The 21,404-nt window shown below is 41.4% G+C and overlaps 1 protein-coding gene across 1 annotated transcript in view; it reads left to right on the top strand.

Annotated features, from left to right (window-relative positions):
• CCDC91 (coiled-coil domain containing 91) overlaps positions 1 to 21,404 on the top strand; it is a 168,151-nt gene that overhangs the window by 76,458 nt on the left and 70,289 nt on the right. The window contains exon 8 of the mRNA XM_070755232.1: positions 20,769 to 20,876. Coding sequence (XP_070611333.1) covers positions 20,769 to 20,876 — 108 coding nt within the window. The remainder of the gene's footprint in view (positions 1 to 20,768; positions 20,877 to 21,404) is intronic.

The following is a 21,404-nucleotide window of genomic DNA, read 5'->3' as shown; positions in this document are numbered from 1 at the left end:
CTTTGCATAGAAGATGCTGTTTGCATAGGTTTTATTCCACATCAGGCTTTCGTTTCCATCATTAATAATTTTTGCGAAGAACTTTCCAAAGGAAATACTAGCCGAGGCTGAAGTAACATGTCTAGGAGCTTTGGTAACATGTCTAAATAAGAGTGGAAAAAGTTCAGAAAAACTTAAGCGAACATCTTGTTTTTATTTATCCCACTTAAAACCAGCAAAGCAGAGACAGGCACACAAACGCAGAACCCCCAAATTGGCTCGCTTGCAGTTGCATTTTCTAAAAATAACAGAAAAAACCCCTCTTGAAATACGCTGGAGCTGATGTTTGCTTTCATGTCATAGTCATCCCACTTCATCGTCAATCAGAGGTAAAAGGAGACTTTAGCGCAAGATATAGAATAGAATTCTTTTTTTTCCCCCAATACATTTTATTAATTTTCATAGAAACATAGAAACATAGAAGACTGACGGCAGAAAAAGACCTCATGGTCCATCTAGTCTGCCCTAATACTATTTCCTGTATTTTATCTTACAATGGATATATGTTTATCCCAGGCATGTTTAAATTCGGTTACTGTGGATTTACCAACCACGTCTGCTGGAAGTTTGTTCCAAGGATCTACTACTCTGACAAACATACATTTTAACATAAAAATGGGGTTGCATCTTCCCCGCTTATTCTAGAAGTAAAATTTCAATACATTAAAAACATTTTAAATCAACTCATTGCTTTAAATCAAAAGAAGAAATTTGTTTTACCTTATATAGTAAGTCTTCATATATAAACTAGAAACATAGAAACATAGAAGACTAACAGCAGAAAAAGACCTCATGGTCCATCTAGTCTGCCCTTATACTATTTCCTGTATTTTATCTTACAATGGATATATGTTTATCCCAGGCATGTTTAAATTCAGTTACTGTGGATTTACAAACCACGTCTGCTGAAAGTTTGTTCCAAGGATCTACTATTCTTTCAGTGAAATAATATTTTCTCACGTTGCTTCTTCTGATCTTTCCCCCAACTAACTTCATATTGTGTCCCCTGGTTCTTGTGTTCACTTTCCTATTAAAAACACTTCCCTCCTGAACCTTATTTAACCCTTTAACATATTTAAATGTTTCGATCATGTCCCCCTTTTTCCTTCTGTCCTCCAGACTATACAGACTGAGTTCATTAAGTCTTTCCTGATACGTTTTATGCTTAAGACCTTAATGAACTCAATCTGTATACTTCTAACATAACTTTTAAATCATATCTCCCTACTTGTACAATTCTCCTATTCTTTTTACTTTATTCTGTATTGGCCAAGTGTGATTGGACACACAAGGAATTTGTCTTTGGTGCACATGCTCTCAGTGTACATAGAAGAAAAAGATGCATTTGTCAAGAACCATGAGGTACAACACTTAATGATTGTCATAGGGGTCAAATAAGCAATCAGAACAATCAATGTTAATAAAGATCTTAAGGATACAAGCAACAAGTTACAGTCATATAGTCATAAGTGGGAGGAAATGGGCGATAGTAATGAGAAAAAAACTACTAGTAATAATAGTGCAGACTTAGTAAATAGTTTGACAGTTTTGAGGGGATTATTTGTTTAGCAGAGTGATGGCAACATTAAACATAAGGCACTAATGGTCTAACTATTCTATTGAAGGGTTCCTCTGTAACATCTGGGCTTCCTCTGTAACAAATACACCAAATAATAAAAGGGTGGCTTTTTTATTTTTATGTTATTATTTTTATTTTTTGTCATCCCTACAGTTAATTCTCATTTTGTATGCCACCCTGAGTCTACGGAGAGGGGCGGCATACAAATCTAATAAATAAATAAATAAATAAATTTTGATTTCAAAACAAGATGAACAGGAATGGAAACAATTCTTTGTCAGCACTCCAACTGGAGTGTTCATTTAGAATAGAATAGAATAGAATAGAATAGAATTTTTTATTGGCCATGTGATTGGACACCCAAAGAATTTGTCTTGGTGTATATGCTCTCAGTGTACATAAAAGAAAATATAGATTTGTCAAGAATCATGTGGTACAACACTTAATGATTGTCATAGAGGTCAAATAAGCGACGAAGAAGCAATCAATAATAATAAAAATCTTAGGATACAAGCAACAAGTTATACTCATACAGTCATAAGTGGGAGGAAATGGGTGATAGGAATGGTGAGAAAAAACTAGTAGTAATAGTAGTGCAGACTTAGTAAATAGTTTGACGGTGTTGAGGCCACCTGTGGTTGGGTGGGGCTGTGGTCATTAGTGAGGCTGCTATAAATAGCAGCCTGTGGGTTTGGCCATTGTGGAGGATTATCTGATCATTGTGTTTCATGACTGCTTGGTTGACTTTGACCTTTTGTGTGCTGATTTTCCCCCGCTTTGAAACTAAACCAGAGCCAAGTTTGTTTCACTTTGTGAAAGAAGAAGGACTGTGAATTGCCTCACAGCTGCAAGCTAAGTATCACAGAACTGATAAGGGACTTGTACAAATTACCAGTTTGTTTGGAGACCAGTGCTCTGTGCTATACCAAAAGAGGGCTTGGTTTAAGTGAATTTTCATGATAAAGAACATTGTTTTGAATTTTCAAACGTGTGTGTGTGTGTCTGAAATTTGTACCTGTGCATTTTTGGGAGGATTCTACCAGAGAGCCCCACAGAGCAGTTTGCATTGTGTATTTTGTGGTTACAGTAGTCCCTCGCTATACCGCGCTTCACCTACTGCGGCTTCACTTCATCGCAGGTTTTCAAGAAATATGAATGAGAAAAATCATTCGTGGATCTTCGCTGGTTCGCGGGTTTCTGAGGAAGTCGATCGGCAGATTTAAACAGCCCGCCAAACTCAATCGGCAGGTTTTTCAAAAAAAATATATCTAAAATTGTAAATACTGTATTTAAATACTGTATCTAAAATAAATACTGTGTGGGAAGGGTTTATAAACACTTAAAACAATGAAAACTTACCAAACAATTACAATATAAATACTTAAATAAGTACTATCAGTCGATAAATTCCCCATCGCGGATTTCACCTATCGCGGCCGGGTCTGGAATGTAACACCAGCGATAGATGAGGGACTACTGTATTTGAATCCGGCAGGGCGAGTCTTATTAAATAGTTTGCATGCCTCCTTAAGAGCTTATATAGATTGATGAGCAAGCTTGCTCTGTTCCAGCTTTTAAGATTTCCATTTGTTTATAAATTACTGATTAATTGAGGAAAAAAATAATATGGGTCTCTTCGGATTATCTTTTGGTTTCTCTCCTTCTTTTTTCTGTTCCTAGAAATAATTTAGACGCGCAGTAAGAAAGGAATAATGTTTGTTTGGGTTATTGGTTACTGGGTGTGTGTTTAAAAAGCTTTTAAGAATGTTTTGTGGGTAGACCTCTAATGTTCCACTGAACGTGGTGCCTTTTTAACCTTTTTTTTTAATATTGAAAGAAATAGAGCAAAGCTTAATTTTACCTGGGAAGAGAGTCTCACATACAAGGGAGTGGGATTTGATTGGCCCATGGCAGTTTGCCATGTTGAATGTTGGGGTGCTGCTTCTTTGCAAATTGCTGGCATTCCATATGCATATTTTATTTTCCTTCCGAAAAGCAGGGTTATTAAGTTAATGTTGATCAAACCCACTTTCTCAGAGCTGGAACTTAACTTTGAAAAAAGTTGGAATAAACTTAGAAACATAGAAGTCTGACGGCAGAAAAAGACCTCATGGTCCATCTAGTCTGCCCTTATACTATTTGCTGTGTTTTATCTTAGGATGGATATGTGTTTATCCCAGGCATGTTTAAATTCAGTTACTGTGGATTTACCAACCACGTCTGCTGGAAGTTTGTTCCAAGGATCTACTACTCTTTCAGTGAAATAATATTTTCTCACGTTGCTTTTGATCTTTCCCCCAACTAACTTCAGATTGTGTCCCCTTGTTCTTGTGTTCACTTTCCTATTAAAAACACTTCCCTCCTGGACCTTATTTAACCCTTTGACATATTTAAATATTTCGATCATGTCCCCCCCTTTTCCTTCTGTCCTCCAGACTATACAGATGGAGTTCGTTAAGTCTTTCCTGATACGTTTTATGCTTAAGACCTTCCACCATTCTTGTAGCCCGTCTTTGGACCCGTTCAATTTTGTCAATACCTTTTTGTAGGTGAGGTCTCCAGAACTGAACACAGTATTCCAAATGTGGTCTCACACCAGCGCTCTATATAAGGGGATCACAATCTCCCTCTTCCTGCTTGTTATACCTCTAGCTATGCAGCCAAGATAGCATTTCTTTCTCAGCAAGTCTGAAACAATGTCTACATCAGCCTGAGATGTTATCGGACATGAGTTCGAAAACAAAAGATCCAGAAAGACTGGTCTCACCTTAGAAAATGTCAGGCTGACCAAACAAGGAAGACTTTTATGGCCATACTGGAACGTCCAAAACCGAAGGAGTGATTTAAGATTGAAGGGAATAACATGGACTGGAGGGGAGCATTCTTAAAATGTTTTAATAACATTCATTAAACCCAGTGACTAAGCCAATGTCAGAGCTTTTATAACTCTTCCTCAAATTATACGTGCTTTTCTGCAGAAATTACAGGAAGGTTGGCCGCCTTCCACTTCTTCACTTCTAAGACAACTGTTTTCAAAGAAGAGTGGAAAATCCTTATAGTAGCAGGTCTCAAAGTGTTAGATGTAAGTGTGCTATCTACCTTCTAAAACTTGGGGTGGACACAGAGGTGGTATTCAGGTTCTGACCGGTTCTGGAGAACCGGTAGCAGAAATTTCGAGTAGTTCGTAGAACTGGTAAATACCACATTTGACTGGCCCCATCCCTTATCCATTCTCTGCCTCCCGAGTCTCAGTTGATCGGGAGGAAATGGGGATTTTTTCAGTATCCTTCTATTTGATTTGGGTGGGAATGGAGATTTGATAATAACCTTTCTCTGCTACGGCCATCAAGTCATGCCCACAGAACTGGTAGTAAAAAAAAATTGAATCCCAACATTGGGTGGACATCTTTTTTTGAGCCATGGGCTACACTTTGGAAAACCAGGAATATTTTGGCCTTCCAATAGGATAGAGTAGGGTAGGGTAGGGTAGGGTAGGGTAGGGTAGAGTAGAGTAGAGTAGAATAGAATAGAATAGAATAGAATAGAATAGAATTCTTTATTGGCCAAGTGTGATTGGACACACAAGGAATATGTCTTTGGTGCATATGCTCTCAGTGTACGTAAAAGAAAATATATACTGCCCCCCAAAATAAAGGGAACCCTTAAACAACACAACATAACTCCAAGTAAATCAGACTTTTGTGAAATCAAACAGTCCACTTAGGAAGCAACACTGAAGGACAATCAATTTCACATGCTGTTGTGCACATTCAACTTTGTACAGAACAAAGTATTCAATGAGAGTACAGTGTTCCCTCGATTTTCGCGGGTTCAAACTTCGCAAAAAGTCTATACCACGATTTTTCAAAAATATTAATTAAAAAAAAACTTTGTGGGTTTTTCCCGCCCGATGACATCATATGTCATGGCCAAACTTTTGTCTGCCTTTAATAAATATTTTTTTAAATAAACTTTAATAAATAAACATGGTGAGTAATAATCTAAATGGTTGCTAAGGGAATGGGAAATTGCAATTTAGGGGTTTAAAGTGTTAAGGGAAGGTTTGTGATACTGTTCATAGGCAAAAATAGTGTATTTACTTCCGCATCTCTACTTCACAGAAATTCGACTTTTGCAGGCAGTCTTGGAACGCATCCCCCGCGAAAGTCGAGGGAACACTGTATTTCATTCATTCAGATCTAGAATGTGTTCTTTGAGTGTTCCCTTAATTTTTTTTTGAGCAGTATACATTTGTCAGGAATCATGAGGTACAACACTTAAGATGACGGGTGTGTCCTGGTGACTTCAAATGGATGGGCCAATTTTGTGGGGGGAGATGGGTTTAATGATGAAAGATGTGGTTAGCCTTAGATCCATAGGTGTCTAGACAAATATGTCATGGCCTCCTCATGTTAATGGAATGAGAACTGTGATGTCACTCCATCTCCGCTGATCTCCGCAGCCGCTTGGATCTTGGAAACTGACCGGGATGGGTGGGGGGGAAGCATTTCTAAACATGACTGTTTATTTTGGTGGCATTGTCTCAGATGCTTAGAGCATTATTTCCCAACCTTGGAAACCTGAAGATATCTGAACTTCAACTCCCCGAATTCCCCAGCCAGCGAATCCTGGCTGGGGAATTCTGGGAGTTGAAGTCCAAATATCTTCAAGTTACCAAGGTTGGGAAACACTGGCTTAGAGGTCCGGATTGTGAATTGCAGGCTGAATTTACCCACCATGGATATGGTTGTCTGTCATGCTTTGAAGGTATCTATTGCATAGAGCTTTGACTAGTCTAAGGCAGGGGTGTCAAACTTGATTTCATTGAGGGCCGCATCAGGATTGTGTTTGAACTTGGGTGCCACAGTGGGCGTGGCCAGGATGGGTGTGTCCAGCTTCATGTCACTCGTGTCAGTGACCTCTCTGGTGGCCGAGCACTTTGTCAGGCTCCTGAGCTCCAATTTTGGCCACAGTGGCCTCCTGCAGCCCTCTGCCAGTGAAAAACGGAGCTTGAATGGGCCACGTATGCCCCCTGGGCCCTGTTTTCGGCCATGATGGCCTCCTGCAGTCCTCTGCTAGCAAAAATTGAGCTCCATTTTCACTGATAGACGGCTGCATGAGGCTGTTGCGGCAGAAAACTGGGCCTGGGAGAGTTGTGTGCGGCCCTCCTGAGCTCTATTTTCACAGGGTGGCCCCAAGGGCCAATTTTAAGCACCCTGTGACCTCGATTCGTCATGTGGGCCTTGAGTTTGACACCCCTAGTCTAAGATCATCTTCTCTGTGGTCCGTTTTTGGTGATTTTCCCCTGAACATCAATCAAAGAAATGTAAAGAGGAATAAAGAGCGATTAATCAAAGATTTAACTATTATTATTTGGATGCAGAATTAAATTCACCCTCATCACCTCGAGACTCGACTACTGTAACGCTCTCTACATGGGGCTACCTTTGAAAAGTGTTCGGAAACTTCAGATCGTGCAGAATGCAGCTGCGAGAGCAATCATGGGCTTTCCCAAAAATGCCGATGTTACACCAACCCTCCGCAGTCTGCATTGGTTGCCGATCAATTTCCGGTCACAATTCAAAGTGTTGGTCATCACCTATAAAGCCCTCCATGGCACCGGACCAGGGTATCTACGAGACCGCCTTCTGTCGCACGAATCCCAGCGACCGTTTAGGTCCCACAGAGTGGGCCTTCTCCGGGTCCCATCAACAAAACAATGTTGTTTGGTGGGTCCCAGGGGAAGAGCCTTCTCTGTGGCGGCCCTGACCCTCTGGAACCAACTCCCCCCGGAGATTAGAATTGCCCCCACCCTCCTCACCTTTCGTAAGCTCCTAAAAACCCATCTCTGCCGTCAGGCATGGGGGAACTGAGATATTCTTTCCCTCTAAGCCTTTACAATTTATGCATGGTATACTTGTTTGTATGTATGTTTGGTTTTACAAATAAGGGTTTTTTAAAGATATTTTTAGTATTGGATTTACATGCTGTTTTTGTTGCTGTTGTTAGCCGCCCCGAGTCTGCGGAGAGAGGCGGCATACAAATCCAATTAATAATAATAATAGTAATAATAATAATAATAATAATAATAATATCCATCATAGTTGAAGGCAACTGAAGTTTTATAGAATCCATTCCTTTCCCATGCCAGTTTTATTTATTTATTTTATTTATTAGATTTGTATGCCGCCCCTTTCCGTGGACTCGGGGCAGCTCACAACACAATAAAACAATTCATAACAAATCTAATAATATACAATTTAAAATTTAAAATAGTTTTAAAAAACCCATTTTTAAGCAGACATACCTACAAACATACCATACATAAATTATATAGGCCCGGGGGAAATATCTCAATTCCCCCATGCCTGACAACAAAGGTGGGTTTTGAGGAGTTTACGAAAGGCCAGGAGGGTAGGGGCAGTTCTAATCTCTGGGGGGAGCTGGTTCCAGAGAGTCGGGGCCGCCACAGAGAAGGCTCTTCCCCTGGGTCCCGCGAAACGACATTGTTTAGTTGACGGGACCCGGAGAAGGCGGACTCTGTGGGACCTAATCGGTCGCTGGGATTCGTGCAGCAGAAGGCGGTCCTGGAGATATTCTGGTCCGATGCCATGAAGGGCTTTAAAGGTCATAACCAACATAGTAGAATGCAACTGAAGTTTTGTAGAATCCATTCCTTTCCCATGCGAGTTTTGCACTCCTCTGGTTTGATTTTTATGACATTATGTTTCCTGAACCACAGAGGTCAGTGGAGTTCCCTACAAGGGCTCCAGAGAATGGGAATTTGAAGAAAAGAAAAGAAACTCCGAGAAACAATAGTGTGTAATAAATTCCAGAAAATTTGAGTCACAACCATCACAGTGTTGAGAGAAACAATTATTGTTTGGACCAAGTCTCCAGCGTTTGATGACAGCCAATGGAAATGAAACCCAGCACTAGTTTCTTCCAGAGTCGGAGAAGAGTGATGTTGTGTTTTGAAGTTAGTCTTGTTACATAAAGGTTTGAACCGAGGTGTGCAGCTGGGGAACGGTGGTTGGGGAATCCTGGGAGTTATTATTATTATTATTATTATTATTATTATTATTATTATTATTATTTATTGGATTTGTATGCCGCCCCTCTCTGTAGACTCAGGGCGTCTAACAACAATAGTACAAAACATCATGTTAATCCAAAACTAAAAACTAATACTAAAACAATTAAAAAACCCTTATTTGTAAAACCAAACATACATACAAACAAACATACCATGCATAAATTGTAAAGGCCGAGGGGGAAAGAATATCTCAGTTCCCCCATGCCTGACGGCAGAGGTGGGTTACGAAAGGGGAGGAGGGTGGGGGCAATCCTAATCTCCGGGGGGAGTTGATTCCAGAGGGCCGGGGCCGCCACAGAGAAGGCTCTTCCCCTGGGGCCCGCCAAACTACATTGTTTTGTTGACGGGACCCGGAGAAGGCCCACTCTGTGGGACCTATCCGGTCGCTGGGATTCGTGCGGCAGAAGGCGGTCCTGGAGATAATCTGGTCTGGTGCCATGAAGGGCTTTATAGGTGATGACCAACACTTTGAATTGTGACTGGAAATTGATCGGCAACCAATGCAGACTGCGGAGTGTTGGTGTTACATGGGCATTTTTGGGAAAGCCCATGATTGCTCTCGCAGCTGCATTGGTTGAAATCCACACATCTTAACGTTGCCAAGTTTGGAAAACATTGGATTGGAATAATGATAATTTTTAAAAGTATGACTGTTCCTGAGCTTCTCCTAGCCAGTATTATTTCAAGAAGCTACCTTAAGGGATTGAACATTCAACACAACCAGAAAAGCTTGCTAAAAGAAAAATGGAAGCTATGTTAGAAGTGGCCGGACAACCTCACCGCTTCCATTTGGTCTATAGCTAAAGGTTTATCTGTGCATCGAAAGAAGGTTAAGGGATATATTCCAATATCTGTCAGGCTACTTTAAAGAAGAGGGAATCAACCTATTGTCAACCTTTTTGCCCTCCCCAGTCTTCAAGAAAGCCTCCAGAACCTGTAGAAAACCTCTGGAGCCAGTAGATGATGAAAAACAGGCCCATTGGGCCTACCAGAAGTTTGTTTCCAAACTTCCGGTAGGCCCGCTGGGTCCATTTTTCACTATCTAAACTTTAGAGAGCACGCCTACCAGAAGTTTGGAAACAAACTTCCGGTAGGCCCAATGGACCTGTTTTTCATCATCTACAGGCACCAGAGGCTTTCCTGAAGCCTGGGGAGGGTGAAAAACGGCCCAACAGGCCCACTGAAAGTCGGAGGCTTCAGTGAGGCCTATGTGAATGCGTGGAGGGGAAGCGCGCGGGGAGGTTGTGCGTACATGTGTCGGGGGCAGGCGTTACATTATGGGTGTTGGCATGCGCATGCGCTATCATGCTTGTATACATGCCCTTTCGCTACACGAGCCAAAAAAGGTCCCACAGAGTCCGCCTTCTCCGGGTCCCGTCAACTAAACAATGTCGATTGGCGGGCCCCAGGGGAAGAGCCTTCTCTGTGGCGGCCCCGACTCTCTGGAACCAACTCCCCCCAGAGATTAGAACTGCCCCTACTCTCCCTGCCTTCCGTAAACTCCTTAAAACCCACCTTTGCCGTCAGGCATGGGGGAACTGAAACACCTCCCCCGGGCATGTACACCTCCCCCGGGCATGTACACCTCCCCCGGGCATGGTATGTTTGTGTGTGTGCTTGTTAGTAAATGGGGTTCTTTTTAAACTTTTTTAAATATTTTAAATTTATTTGGATTTGTTACGATTTGTTATATTTTGCTGTGAGCCGCCCCGAGTCCGCGGAGAGGGGCGGCATACAAATCTAAATAATAAAAATAAATAAAAAAGGTTCGCCATCACTGGTATAGGGTCTCTTCAACCAGGGAATTGGACTAGAACAGTGGTCCCCAACGTTTTTTCCACCAGGGCCCAGTTTCAGCAAGACAATTTTTCTATGGCCCAGTGGGGGCGGAAAGGGGTGTGGTTGGGGGCGGGATTAAGCATTGGGGTGCTGGTCCTCCCCGCCCCTCTTTCCCGCCGGCAGAACCTGCCTCCCGAGGCCTCTTGCCCGTCGGGAGGCGAAGCGCTGGAGGGAGGGGGGTGGCGGCATGAGGGCCGGCAGCTGCTGACTCCACGGACCGGTGCAACATGCCCCGCGGCCCGGTACTGGTCCGCGGCCCGGTGGTTGGGGACCCCTGGACTAGAAGACCTCCAGGTTCCCTTCCTCCTCTGTTATTCTTTTCTGAATGCGGACAGACCTTGGAGGATCGTCTTTCAGATTTCATACCGTCCTTGAAACAGCAGGGTTCCCATTATTTGTTTCTACCTATGTGCTATAAAACTAAAAACTATGACGAATGTACAACAAAAATGGGCAATGGTCTGTAAATAGATGTATTTCTATATGTAATAAAAACAAAAAGAAAACATTTTTTTTTAAAAAGAAACAGTGGGGCGAGGGCCTTTGGCTGAATCTCTTTGTTGCGTTCTTGGCTTTTCGGGCGAAATTTCTGGTCGCGGGATTTGTTTTCAGAGCCTCCTTCAGAACGGGGTCGTCGCCTGAGGAAGAGGATTTTTACGTGCTTGCCCGCACACATGCAGCCGAGTCTGGCTGCACGCAAAGGCTTGCATTGGTCTTCAGGGTATATCTGTGGTGAGACAAGCATCCCTCTACTTGAATTGCCTCAGCGGCTGAAGGCAAAAATAAGTGTTTTCTGTAGGTAGCTGTGAGACAGAAGAGAAAACCACAGTATCTCCCTCTTCCTGCTTGTTATACCTCTGGCTACGCTTGGGGAAAAGGAATCCTCAATCTGAGTATTGTGTTGGCAGTTCTGTGTTAGCAAAAACTTCAGAAGAGAAGGATTTAGGGGTAGTGATTTCTGACCGTCTCAAAATGGAGGTCAGGCGGTAGGGAAAGCAAGTAGAATGCTTGGCTGCATAGCTAGAGGTATAACAAGCAGGAAGAGGGAGATTGTGATCCCGCTGTATAGAGCGCTGGTGAGACCACATTTGGAGTACTGTGTTCAGTTCTGGAGACCTCACCTACAAAAAGACATTGACAAAATTGAACGGGTCCAAAGACGGGCGACAAGAATGGTGGAAGGTCTTAAGCATAAAACTTATCAGGAAAGACTTCATGAACTCAATCTGTATAGCCTGGAGGACAGAAGGAAAAGGGGGGACATGATCGAAACATTTAAATATGTTAAAAGGTTAAATAAGGTTCAGGAGGGAAGTGTTTTTAATAGGAAAGTGAACACAAGAACAAGGGGGCACAATCTGAAGTTAGATATTATTATTATCATTATTATTATTATTATTATTATTATTATTATTATTATTATTATTATTATTAATTAGACTTGTATCCTACCCCTCTCCGAAGAGTCGGAGTGGCTCACAACAAAATACAAAGCACAAATCTAATATTAAAAACAATTCATCCAATTAAACCATACATAAAATAAAACAGCTAAGGGTCAGTTATGTCCCCCAAGCCTGGCGGCATAGGTGGGTTTTCAGTAATTTGCGAAAGGCAAGGAGGCTGGGGGCAGTCCTGATCTACGGGGGGGAGTTGATTCCAGAGGGCTGGGGCCGCCACAGAGAAGGCTCTTCTCCTGGGGCCCACCAGACGACATTATTTTGTCGACGGGACCTGGAGAATGCCAACTCTGTGGGACCTGATCAGTCACTAGGATTCGTGCGGCAGTAGGCGGTCCCGAAGGTATTCTGGTCCGCCTAGTTGGCGGGAAAAATCAGAAGCAACATGAGAAAATATTATTTGACTGAAAGAGTCGTAGATGCTTGGAACAAACTTCCAGCAGACGTGGTTGGTCAATCCACAGTCACTGAATTTAAACATGCCTGGGATAAACACATATCCATCCTAAGATAAAATGCAGCAAATAGTATAAGGGCAGACTAGATGGACCATGAGGTCTTTTTCTGCCGTCAATCTTCTATGTTTCTATGTAACAAGGAACCATGGAAAGAGGAATTAGGGAGGAAAACGAAGCCGGAAATGTTTAGATTCTGGTCAGTGGTCTCCATCCAGCGGAGTCTGGAGGTTATTGGCTGATAAGGAACATCTCAATCATGTTTGGAAAGGACCAAGGAAAAGTTTGGTCTTTCAGCTAGCAGCCGGGAGGGATCTTCCTCCGCGAGAAAGAGAGTTATGGTAAAAGGACGTGATGGATGAAGGGAAGAGCGCGTTTTCCCATTGGATTATGTAAAATAACAGAATGAGATAAATATTAAGCTACATTTTTCTGTGGTTGAATTTCATATGCCTCTTGGCCTCCACCGCTTGCTAATTTGGGGTTGTATAAAGAACTTATGTCAAAGAGGTATTCTTTTTATTAATCACTTGAAATAACGTATCCCGTAAAAAAAACAACCTTGAGGATTGAAAATACATGTGTTTACGGATCCAAATATAGGGAATATGGCGTGGCTCGCAGAGTCAACTTGCCTGGCCAAAATGTTCTCTCTAGAAAAAAAAAAAAGAGTGCATTAAATGTCCTGTACCTTACTAGGGAAATATTAAGTCATTTGCAATACCAATAAAGGAAAAAATCTGTAGCTCATGGTTGAAATCAGGGTCCTTGGTGATCTCTTGGTGGCCTTGAAAACTTGGCTTTGTTAGCAGACCTGTAGCCGGCGATCAAAAGGAGTGAATGTATTTATTGAATGAATGTTGAGGGATTTTATATTGCTATACCGTTTTATACTGTTTATATTACAGTGTTCTCTCGCTTTTCGTGGGGGATGCGTTCCGAGACCGCCCGCGAAAGTCGAATTTCCGCGAAGTAGAGATGCGGAAGTAAATACACTATTTTTGGCTATGAACAGTATCACAAGCCTTCCCTTAACACTTTAAACCCCTAAATTGCAATTTTCCATTCCCTTAGCAACCATTCAGATTATTACTCACCATGTTTATTTATTAAAGTTTATTAAAAAAAATATTTATTAAAGGCAGACGAAAGTTTGGCAATGACATATGACGTCATCGGGTGGGAAAAACCGTGGTATAGGGAAAAACCCCGCAAAATATTTTTAAATTAATATTAAAACCGTGGTATAGACTTTCCGCGAACCCACGAAAATCGAGGGAACACTGTATTGTTTATATTGTCTGTTTGCATGGTGAGCTCCAGCTGGAACATTAAATTGGCTCGCCGCCGCGGCTCATGGGGGGCCAGCGTGATGCTTCAGGTGCGCCTGTGTTTTGGCATGTGCAGAAGCCAAAAAATCTTGCCGAAACACGGGCGCACTTGCGGTTCCGTGCACAATTTTCGTTGCAGAAGGTGTGATGGCAGGACTCCACCAACCAGCTAATGAACTGTAGACTCATAAACAAATCCAGTTGGCAATTGTGGGGGAGCAGTCAGTAAAACAGTAATATAATAATGATGATGATGATGATGATGATGACGACGATGATGATGATGATGATGCTGTCAAAGCCAGAATTGAAAAATCAACAGATGATCCAAAGTGCAGACTCTGTAAAGAAACAGATGAAACAATCGATCACATACTCAGCTGCTGCAAAAAGATCGCACAGACTGACTACAAGCATAGACATGATTCTGTGGCACAGATCATCCACTGGAACTTGTGCCAGAACTACCATTTCCCAGTGGCAAAGAACTGGTGGGATCATAAGCCCGAAAAAGTGGTCGAAAATTAGCAAGCAAAACTACTGTGGGACTTCCGACTTCAGATTGACCGAATTCTGAAGCATAACACACCAGACATCCTGATTGTGGAGAAAAGGAAAGTATGGATCGTCGACATCGCAATCCCAGGAGACAGCAGAATTGAGGAGAAGCAGCTAGAGAAATTAGTGAAATACGAAGATCTAAAAATCAAGATGCAACGACTCTGGCATAAGCCAATGAAAGTGGTCCCAGTGGTACTTGGCACGCTGGGCGCAGTGCCAAAGGATCTCAGCGGACATTTGAAAACCATCGGAATTGACAAAATCTCCATCTGTCAATTGCAAAAGGCCGCTTTACTGGGATCGGGAAACATAATTCGCCGCTACATCACGCAGTCCTAGGTGCTTGGGAAGCGCCCGACTGGTGATGAAATACGAAATCCAGCATAGTGATCTCGTTTGCTGAGTTGTATTGACATAATAATAATAATAATAATAATAATAATAATAATAATAATAATAGTAGTAATAATAACAACAACAACAACAACAACAACAACAACAACAGCAACAACAAAGTTGGAAGGGACCTTGGAGGTCTTCTAGTCCAACCCCCTGCTTAGTCAGGAAACCCTATACCACTTCAGAAAAATAGTTATCCAACCTCCTCTTAAAAACTTCCAGTGTTGGAGCATTCACAACTTCTGGAGGCAAATTGTTCCACTGGTTAATTGTTCTAACCGTCAGGAAATTTCTCCTTATTTCTAAGTTGCTTCTCTCCTTGATTAGTTTCCACCCATTGCTTCTGGTTCTATCCTCAGGTGCTTTGGAGAATAGCTTCACTCCCTCTTCTTTGTGGCAAATCCTGAGATATTGGAACACTGCTGCCATGTCTTTCCTAGTCCTTCTTTTCATTATTTATAATTAGATGTATTTGTTTTCCATGGTGTAAGGAAAGGTAGTGTTGACGTTGGCCTAAATCCATGGCTGTTGGCCTAGAAAGGTCCAGTATGGCCCAAAAAACCTGTTCTGTTCTGTTCCATAATATAGCTCATGATGTTCTTCCTTTTGTGGCTATCATTCGGAGCCCCACCCGAACAGAAAGACACAATAGTAATGAAATATTCTTCTTGATTTTATTTCACATTGGGATTGCCCATAGCAATGTTAGGAGACATTTGACAAAATTCCTAACTGTGAAGTTGGTGTTTATTGGAAACAAACGTCTGGTCCTAATTTGTTAAAATTGCTGTTGTGTTTTGATTATAGGGTGTTTGTGTTATTTTAAGGGTTTTTTGGCTTATCGTATCCTGAGTATATGTATATTTTAAATTTGCTTTCATTTCAAAATTGGCAAAAGCCTTGGAAATATCTAATTTGAAAATGGGATTAGTGTATTTTTAATAAATAATAATGCATATAAAAAACCCGAAATGGAAGAATCGACTCGATTGTGAAATGCCACAATAGTTTCCAAATCCCAGTTCTAATTTCTTTTTAATGCTGCGTGCTTGTTTTGTAATGCTCATATAATTCACCCTCATTTTAGACTAACAATATCTTTCTTAAGAATGTTGACATTTGCTATTTATTTTAATTTTTACTCCTTAAATTACATTTGGTGACTTTTTAATTTACACTGTATAATACAGAATGAAGTTTTTGGGGAGGGGGAAGTATTTTTATGTCAAGCATTTCTTTGAATATACAGTGATACCTCGTCTTACGAACTTAATTGGTTCCGGGACGAGGTTTGTAAGGTGAAAAGTTTGTAAGACAAAACAATGTTTCCCATAGGAATCAATGGAAAAGCGATTAATGCGTGCAAGCCCAAAACTCACCCCTTTTGCCAGCCGAAGCGCCCGTTTTTGCACTGCTGGGATTCCTCTGAGGCTCCCCTCCATGGGAAACCCCATCTCCGGACTTCCGTGTTTTTGTGATGCTGCAGGGGTATCCCAGCAGGGAAATCCCAGCAGTCTAAAAATGGGTGCTTCGCTGACAACGGAAGTACAGAGGTGAGGTTTCCCAGCGAGGGGAGCATCAGCGAAATTGCAGCATCGCAAAAACACGGAAGTCCTCGAAACCCGACCTCCAGACATCCGTGTTTTTGTGATGCTGTGATTTCACTGAGGCTCCCCTCGCTGGGAAACCCCACCTCCGGACTTCCATTGCCAGCGATGCGCCTGTTTTTGTGCTGCTGGGATTCCCCTGCAGCATCACAAAAACACGGAAGTCCGGAGGTGGTGTTTCCCATGGAGGGGAGCCTAGGGGAATCCCAGCAGTGCAAAAACGGGTGCTTCGCTGGCAACAGAAGTCCGGAGGCGGGGCATCCCAGTGGCGGTGGCTTGGGTTTGTAAGGTGAAAATAGTTTGGAAGAAGAGGCAAAAAAATCTTAAACCCTAGGTTTGTATCTCGAAAAGTTTGTATGACGAGGGGTTTGTAAGACGAGGTATCACTGTATAATATATATATTGTTCTGAGTTCGGTTTTTACCCCGTGTAATATTTTGAGTGTCTATGTGACGTTTCTGTTAAATCACATTCACCATCATTAGGCTGAAATTGTTAGCTTCGTGCTGCTTTGAATATACAGTAGTTTGTTTGCAACTGCTATTTGTTCCTTATAAATAGTGGTGGGGGTGGAGATTTGGTTTGAATGTTGCAAGTAGGCTGTGTTGTAATGATTTGATTGGTTGGTGGAATCAACCAATCACCAACCAAGTAGGCTGTGTTTTAATGATTTGATTGGTTGGTGGAATCACATTTAGTTGAATGATTGACATGGTGATGATTGTGATATGTATTTTTGGTTAGGGCTGGCTTTCAAATTTCTGGTAGGTGGGGTGTGTCATCACATTTATTCATACTGAGGGGGTGTTTTTCTATTTCTATGGCTTCCATGATTATTCTTTTATATATGTGTTCTGTTTTGGAGAGTAATTTTGTTTTTTCGAAGTCAATTTCATGTCCTGTTTTTTTTAATATGCTGGAAAAGGGAGGAAGTTTTTTCTTCTTTTTTGACTGCATTTTTATGTTCTGCAATGCGTGCATTTATTCTTCTATTAGTTTGTCCAATGTATGTGGCTGCACATGTTTTGCATGGTATTTCATAGATTCCTTGGTTTTCAAAATGGATTTTGTCTTTGGGGTTTCTTAAGATGTTGGATATTTTCTGATTAGTGACAAATGTTGTTTTGGCTAGGTTTATAATTGTTTTTCTTTCAAATCCATTGGAAATTAATACATCTTTGAGCTTGTTCAATTCAGTTTTATATGTCACATGTTTTTGATGAATTTGAAAATTAATGGAGACGAGGATAGATCTATTTCGGCCTTGTTCTGGCCTCATCAGCTAGCCATACCCTCACTGGGACTTGAACTTGCAACACTGGCCTTGTAAGGCAGAGAATTAACCTCTAGGCTACAGTATCCATTCCCTTCAGCTCTGTACCAGGGGTTTTTTTGTTCGTATTTTGTGTCAAATCACCCTGGTATATTGAAGGAACATCACAGCTCCTTTTTTTGCCTATATATATAACAATTATGTAATGATATTTGAAGACACGATGACTTAAGAGAAAAGAAAAAAAAACTGTTCCAAGAATTTTGATATTTTAGGTCAGCGGTCCCCAAACTATGGCCCGCGGGCCTCATGTGGCCCGCTGAGGCCATTTATCCGGCCCACGGGTGAGTGACAGGAGCACAGGTACATACTTTTCTTTTAATTAAATTCTCTCCTTAATGTTCCTTCAAAACGTACAACACCAATTATATTTCTAACTTAATAATCATTATGCCAAAGTGCTTCCTTCTCTCTTTATACATTTTTCTATAAACCAAGAAAACCTTGCATAGCCAATCAGATGTTAACAAAAGAAAATTAAAAACAAAACATAAACATATATGAATTTCAGATTTCTCCCCCCCCTCTAAATAGTATGTTCCCATTTTGTTTTTTACTTTAAAATAAGGTCTGTGCAGTGTACATAGGGATTTGTTCATAGTTTTTTTTTAATAGTCCGGCCCTACAAAACGTATCAGGAAAGACTTAATGAACTCAATCTGTATAGTCTGGAGGACAGAAGGAAAAGGGGGGACATGATCGAAACATTTAAATATTTTAAAGGGTTAAATAAGGTTCAGGAGGGAAGTGTTTTTAATAGGAAAGTGAACACAAGAACAAGGGGACACAATCTGAAGTTAGTTGGGGGAAAGATCAAAAGCAACGTGAGGAAATATTATTTCACTGAAAGAGTAGTAGATCCTTGGAACAAACTTCCAGCAGACGTGGTTGGTAAATCCACAGTAACTGAATTTAAACATGCCTGGGATAAACATATATCCATCCTAAGATAAAACACAAGAAATAGTATGAGGGCAGACTAGATGGACCATGAGGTCTTTTTCTGCCATCAGTCTTCTATGTTTCTATGTTTCTACAACGGTTTGAGGGACAATGAACTGGCCCCCTGTGTAAAATGTTTGGGGACCCCTGTTTTAGGTGGTCGTTGAAACAGCAATGTGTACCACTAAAAATTACCAATCAATTGTCTTTAAATGCTCCGTTTATGTGCCCAAGCATATCGAAATTTTGGTAGCCTAATTGCAAGTTCAAACACTTTCGTTCTCCGTTGTATTTAGACATCGGCTGTATCTGTCAGCAGCTTTTACGAAAGAGCGAAAGGGAATCACACAGATTGTTGGTAACAAGAGTTGACGCTACTGGCAAGGGCGCTACTGGTACGAAAAACTGGTAAAGCCATCACTCAATCTAAGGAAATGGAAGAACGCAGCATGGATTTCGTGTGTCGTTCCTCCTCTTCCCAGTGTAGAGTAGACCTCTATGCCACGCACGGTTAAAAATATTCTCATTTTTTGCGTGCTTTTAAAAAAAATACTGGGCTGATTGGTTGCTCTAATTTAGATTTTCAGTTCTGATTCCTGATCTTTCCGAGTTTGGAACGAGACGCGTATTGGGGGGCATTGCTTCTATATTTTCAAGCGAGTCATAATTTCCATCTGTTTTCACTTGACTTGTGGTTGCGGAGATCCTGCTTGGCCCCTGGGATCTAGCCGTCTCTGCTAAGAGGATGTGGAGTTTTGTCAGCCAGTGAAAAATGTCTGACTCTCCTCCTGCGAACTGAGCCTCTCCATTTCATCTTGGGTGGTCCCAGAAAAGCTAGATGAGAAAGTTTGAACAGAAAACGCTCCACTTTCCCTATCTGTTACTCATCCCTTCAATAGGAGAGTTTTTTAACAAGGAAGGAGACCCACAAAGAAACGCTCAATGAATTAAAAAAAAAAATTGTATAAGATTTTTTATTTTCTCCACCATAGAGTAAAACAATACAGTGGTACCTCGTGATACGAACCCCTTGTGATACGAACACTTCGAGATACAAACCCGGGGTTCAGAAACTTTTTGCCTCTTCTTACGAACTTTTTTCGCCTTACGAACCCACCGCAGATTGCAAAACGGTACTCCGCTGGGCGCCATCGCCCAGCTGTCACCTTTTAAAACAGCCGGGGGGGCTTCTCGGCGTTCTCCTGAACCCGAACCCAAACCCAAACTTTTCGGGTTCAGGAGGTCGCCAAGAAGCACCGCCGCCCGGCTGTCACCTTCTTAAACAGCCGGGGGCCTTCTCTGCGTTCTACCGAACCTGAACCCAGATGTTCGGGTTTGGGTTCCGGAGGCCGCCGAGACGCGCCCGGCTGTTTCAGAAGGTTACAGCCGGGTGGCGCCACTCAGCGGAGCACCGTTTTTGCGATCGGCGGCGGCGTTTTCGGCTGATCTGGAGGCTGGAAAGGAGGTGGGGAATCCCAAAAGGGAATTCCATGGGCGGAGCTTTGACGTCACAAAGATGTCCTTCCTGGAGGCCACGTTTCGGCCATTCCTGGAGGCCCCCTTGCACGCATTAATCGCTTTTACATTGTTTCCAGTGGGAAAGATTGTTTCGTGTTATGAACTTTTTGCCTTACGAACCTCCTTCCGGAACCAATTAGGTTCGTAAGACGAGGTATTACTGTATATAGTTATAAACAGAACAACCATGCTTAAAATCAATCATATACAAACTTTACTTTTCTCATTACTCCCTCGATGGAGGCTCTTTCTTATTTATTTATTTATTCATTCATTCATTCATTCATTCATTATTCATTTATTCATTTATTCATTTATCCATTTATTTATTCATTTATTAATTAGATTTGTATGCCGCCCCTTTCCGTAGACTCTTATCTTTCCCCGAGTAAAATTTTCTGTTAATTTTATACAATATTAGCAATTCTTAAAATTCTAAATTAATTTTTTTCTAAATTAAAATTTGGGATTCGTGCAGCAGAAGATGGTCCCAAAGGTAGTTGTATTCATGCTCACTTCTCATGTTCTACAAAATTGTAGAAATTGGACTAGGAGAGGAAATTCTCAAGCTTGGGCTGACGGTCTTCTCTTTGCTTTTTTCCCCCCCAGGCCCTGCTGAAGGTGATCGTGGAGGAACGGGAAAAGGCCTTGGAGAAACAGCATGTCTCTGCAGTTGAAAAGCAGGCGCAGAAGTGCGAAGAGCTACTCAATGCTCAGGTAATCATCTTTATTTATTTATTTTGTCCAATACATAATAAACATTGAAGAGAAAAATATGTAATAATATAAGTATAGAAAAGAATAAAAGAAAAGATATAAAAGTATTATTATTATTATTATTATTATTATTATTATTATTATTATTATTATTATTATTTATTAGATTTGTATGCTGCCCCTCTCCGTAGACTCGGGGCGACTCACAACAATATAAAACAATTCATAACAAATCTAATAATTTATAATTTAAAATATTTTAAAAACCCCATTATTAAGTATAGGTGAACATATTAGAAAGGAAGAAAAGATAAATGAGATAAGGAGAGACAATTGGACAGGGGACGGAAGGCACACTGGTGCATTTATGCACGCCCCTTACTGACCTCTAAGGAACCTGGAGAGGTCAATCGTGGATAGTCTAAGGGAAAAATGTTGGGGGTTAGGGGTTGACACTATTGAGTCAGGTAATGAGTTCCACGCTTCGACAACTCGGTTGCTGAGGTCATATTTTTTACAGTCAAGTTT

This window comes from Erythrolamprus reginae, chromosome 6 (assembly GCF_031021105.1).
Source record: "Erythrolamprus reginae isolate rEryReg1 chromosome 6, rEryReg1.hap1, whole genome shotgun sequence".
Classification (NCBI taxonomy): domain Eukaryota; kingdom Metazoa; phylum Chordata; class Lepidosauria; order Squamata; family Dipsadidae; genus Erythrolamprus; species Erythrolamprus reginae.
This window is presented reverse-complemented; position numbering and strand designations above follow the sequence as displayed.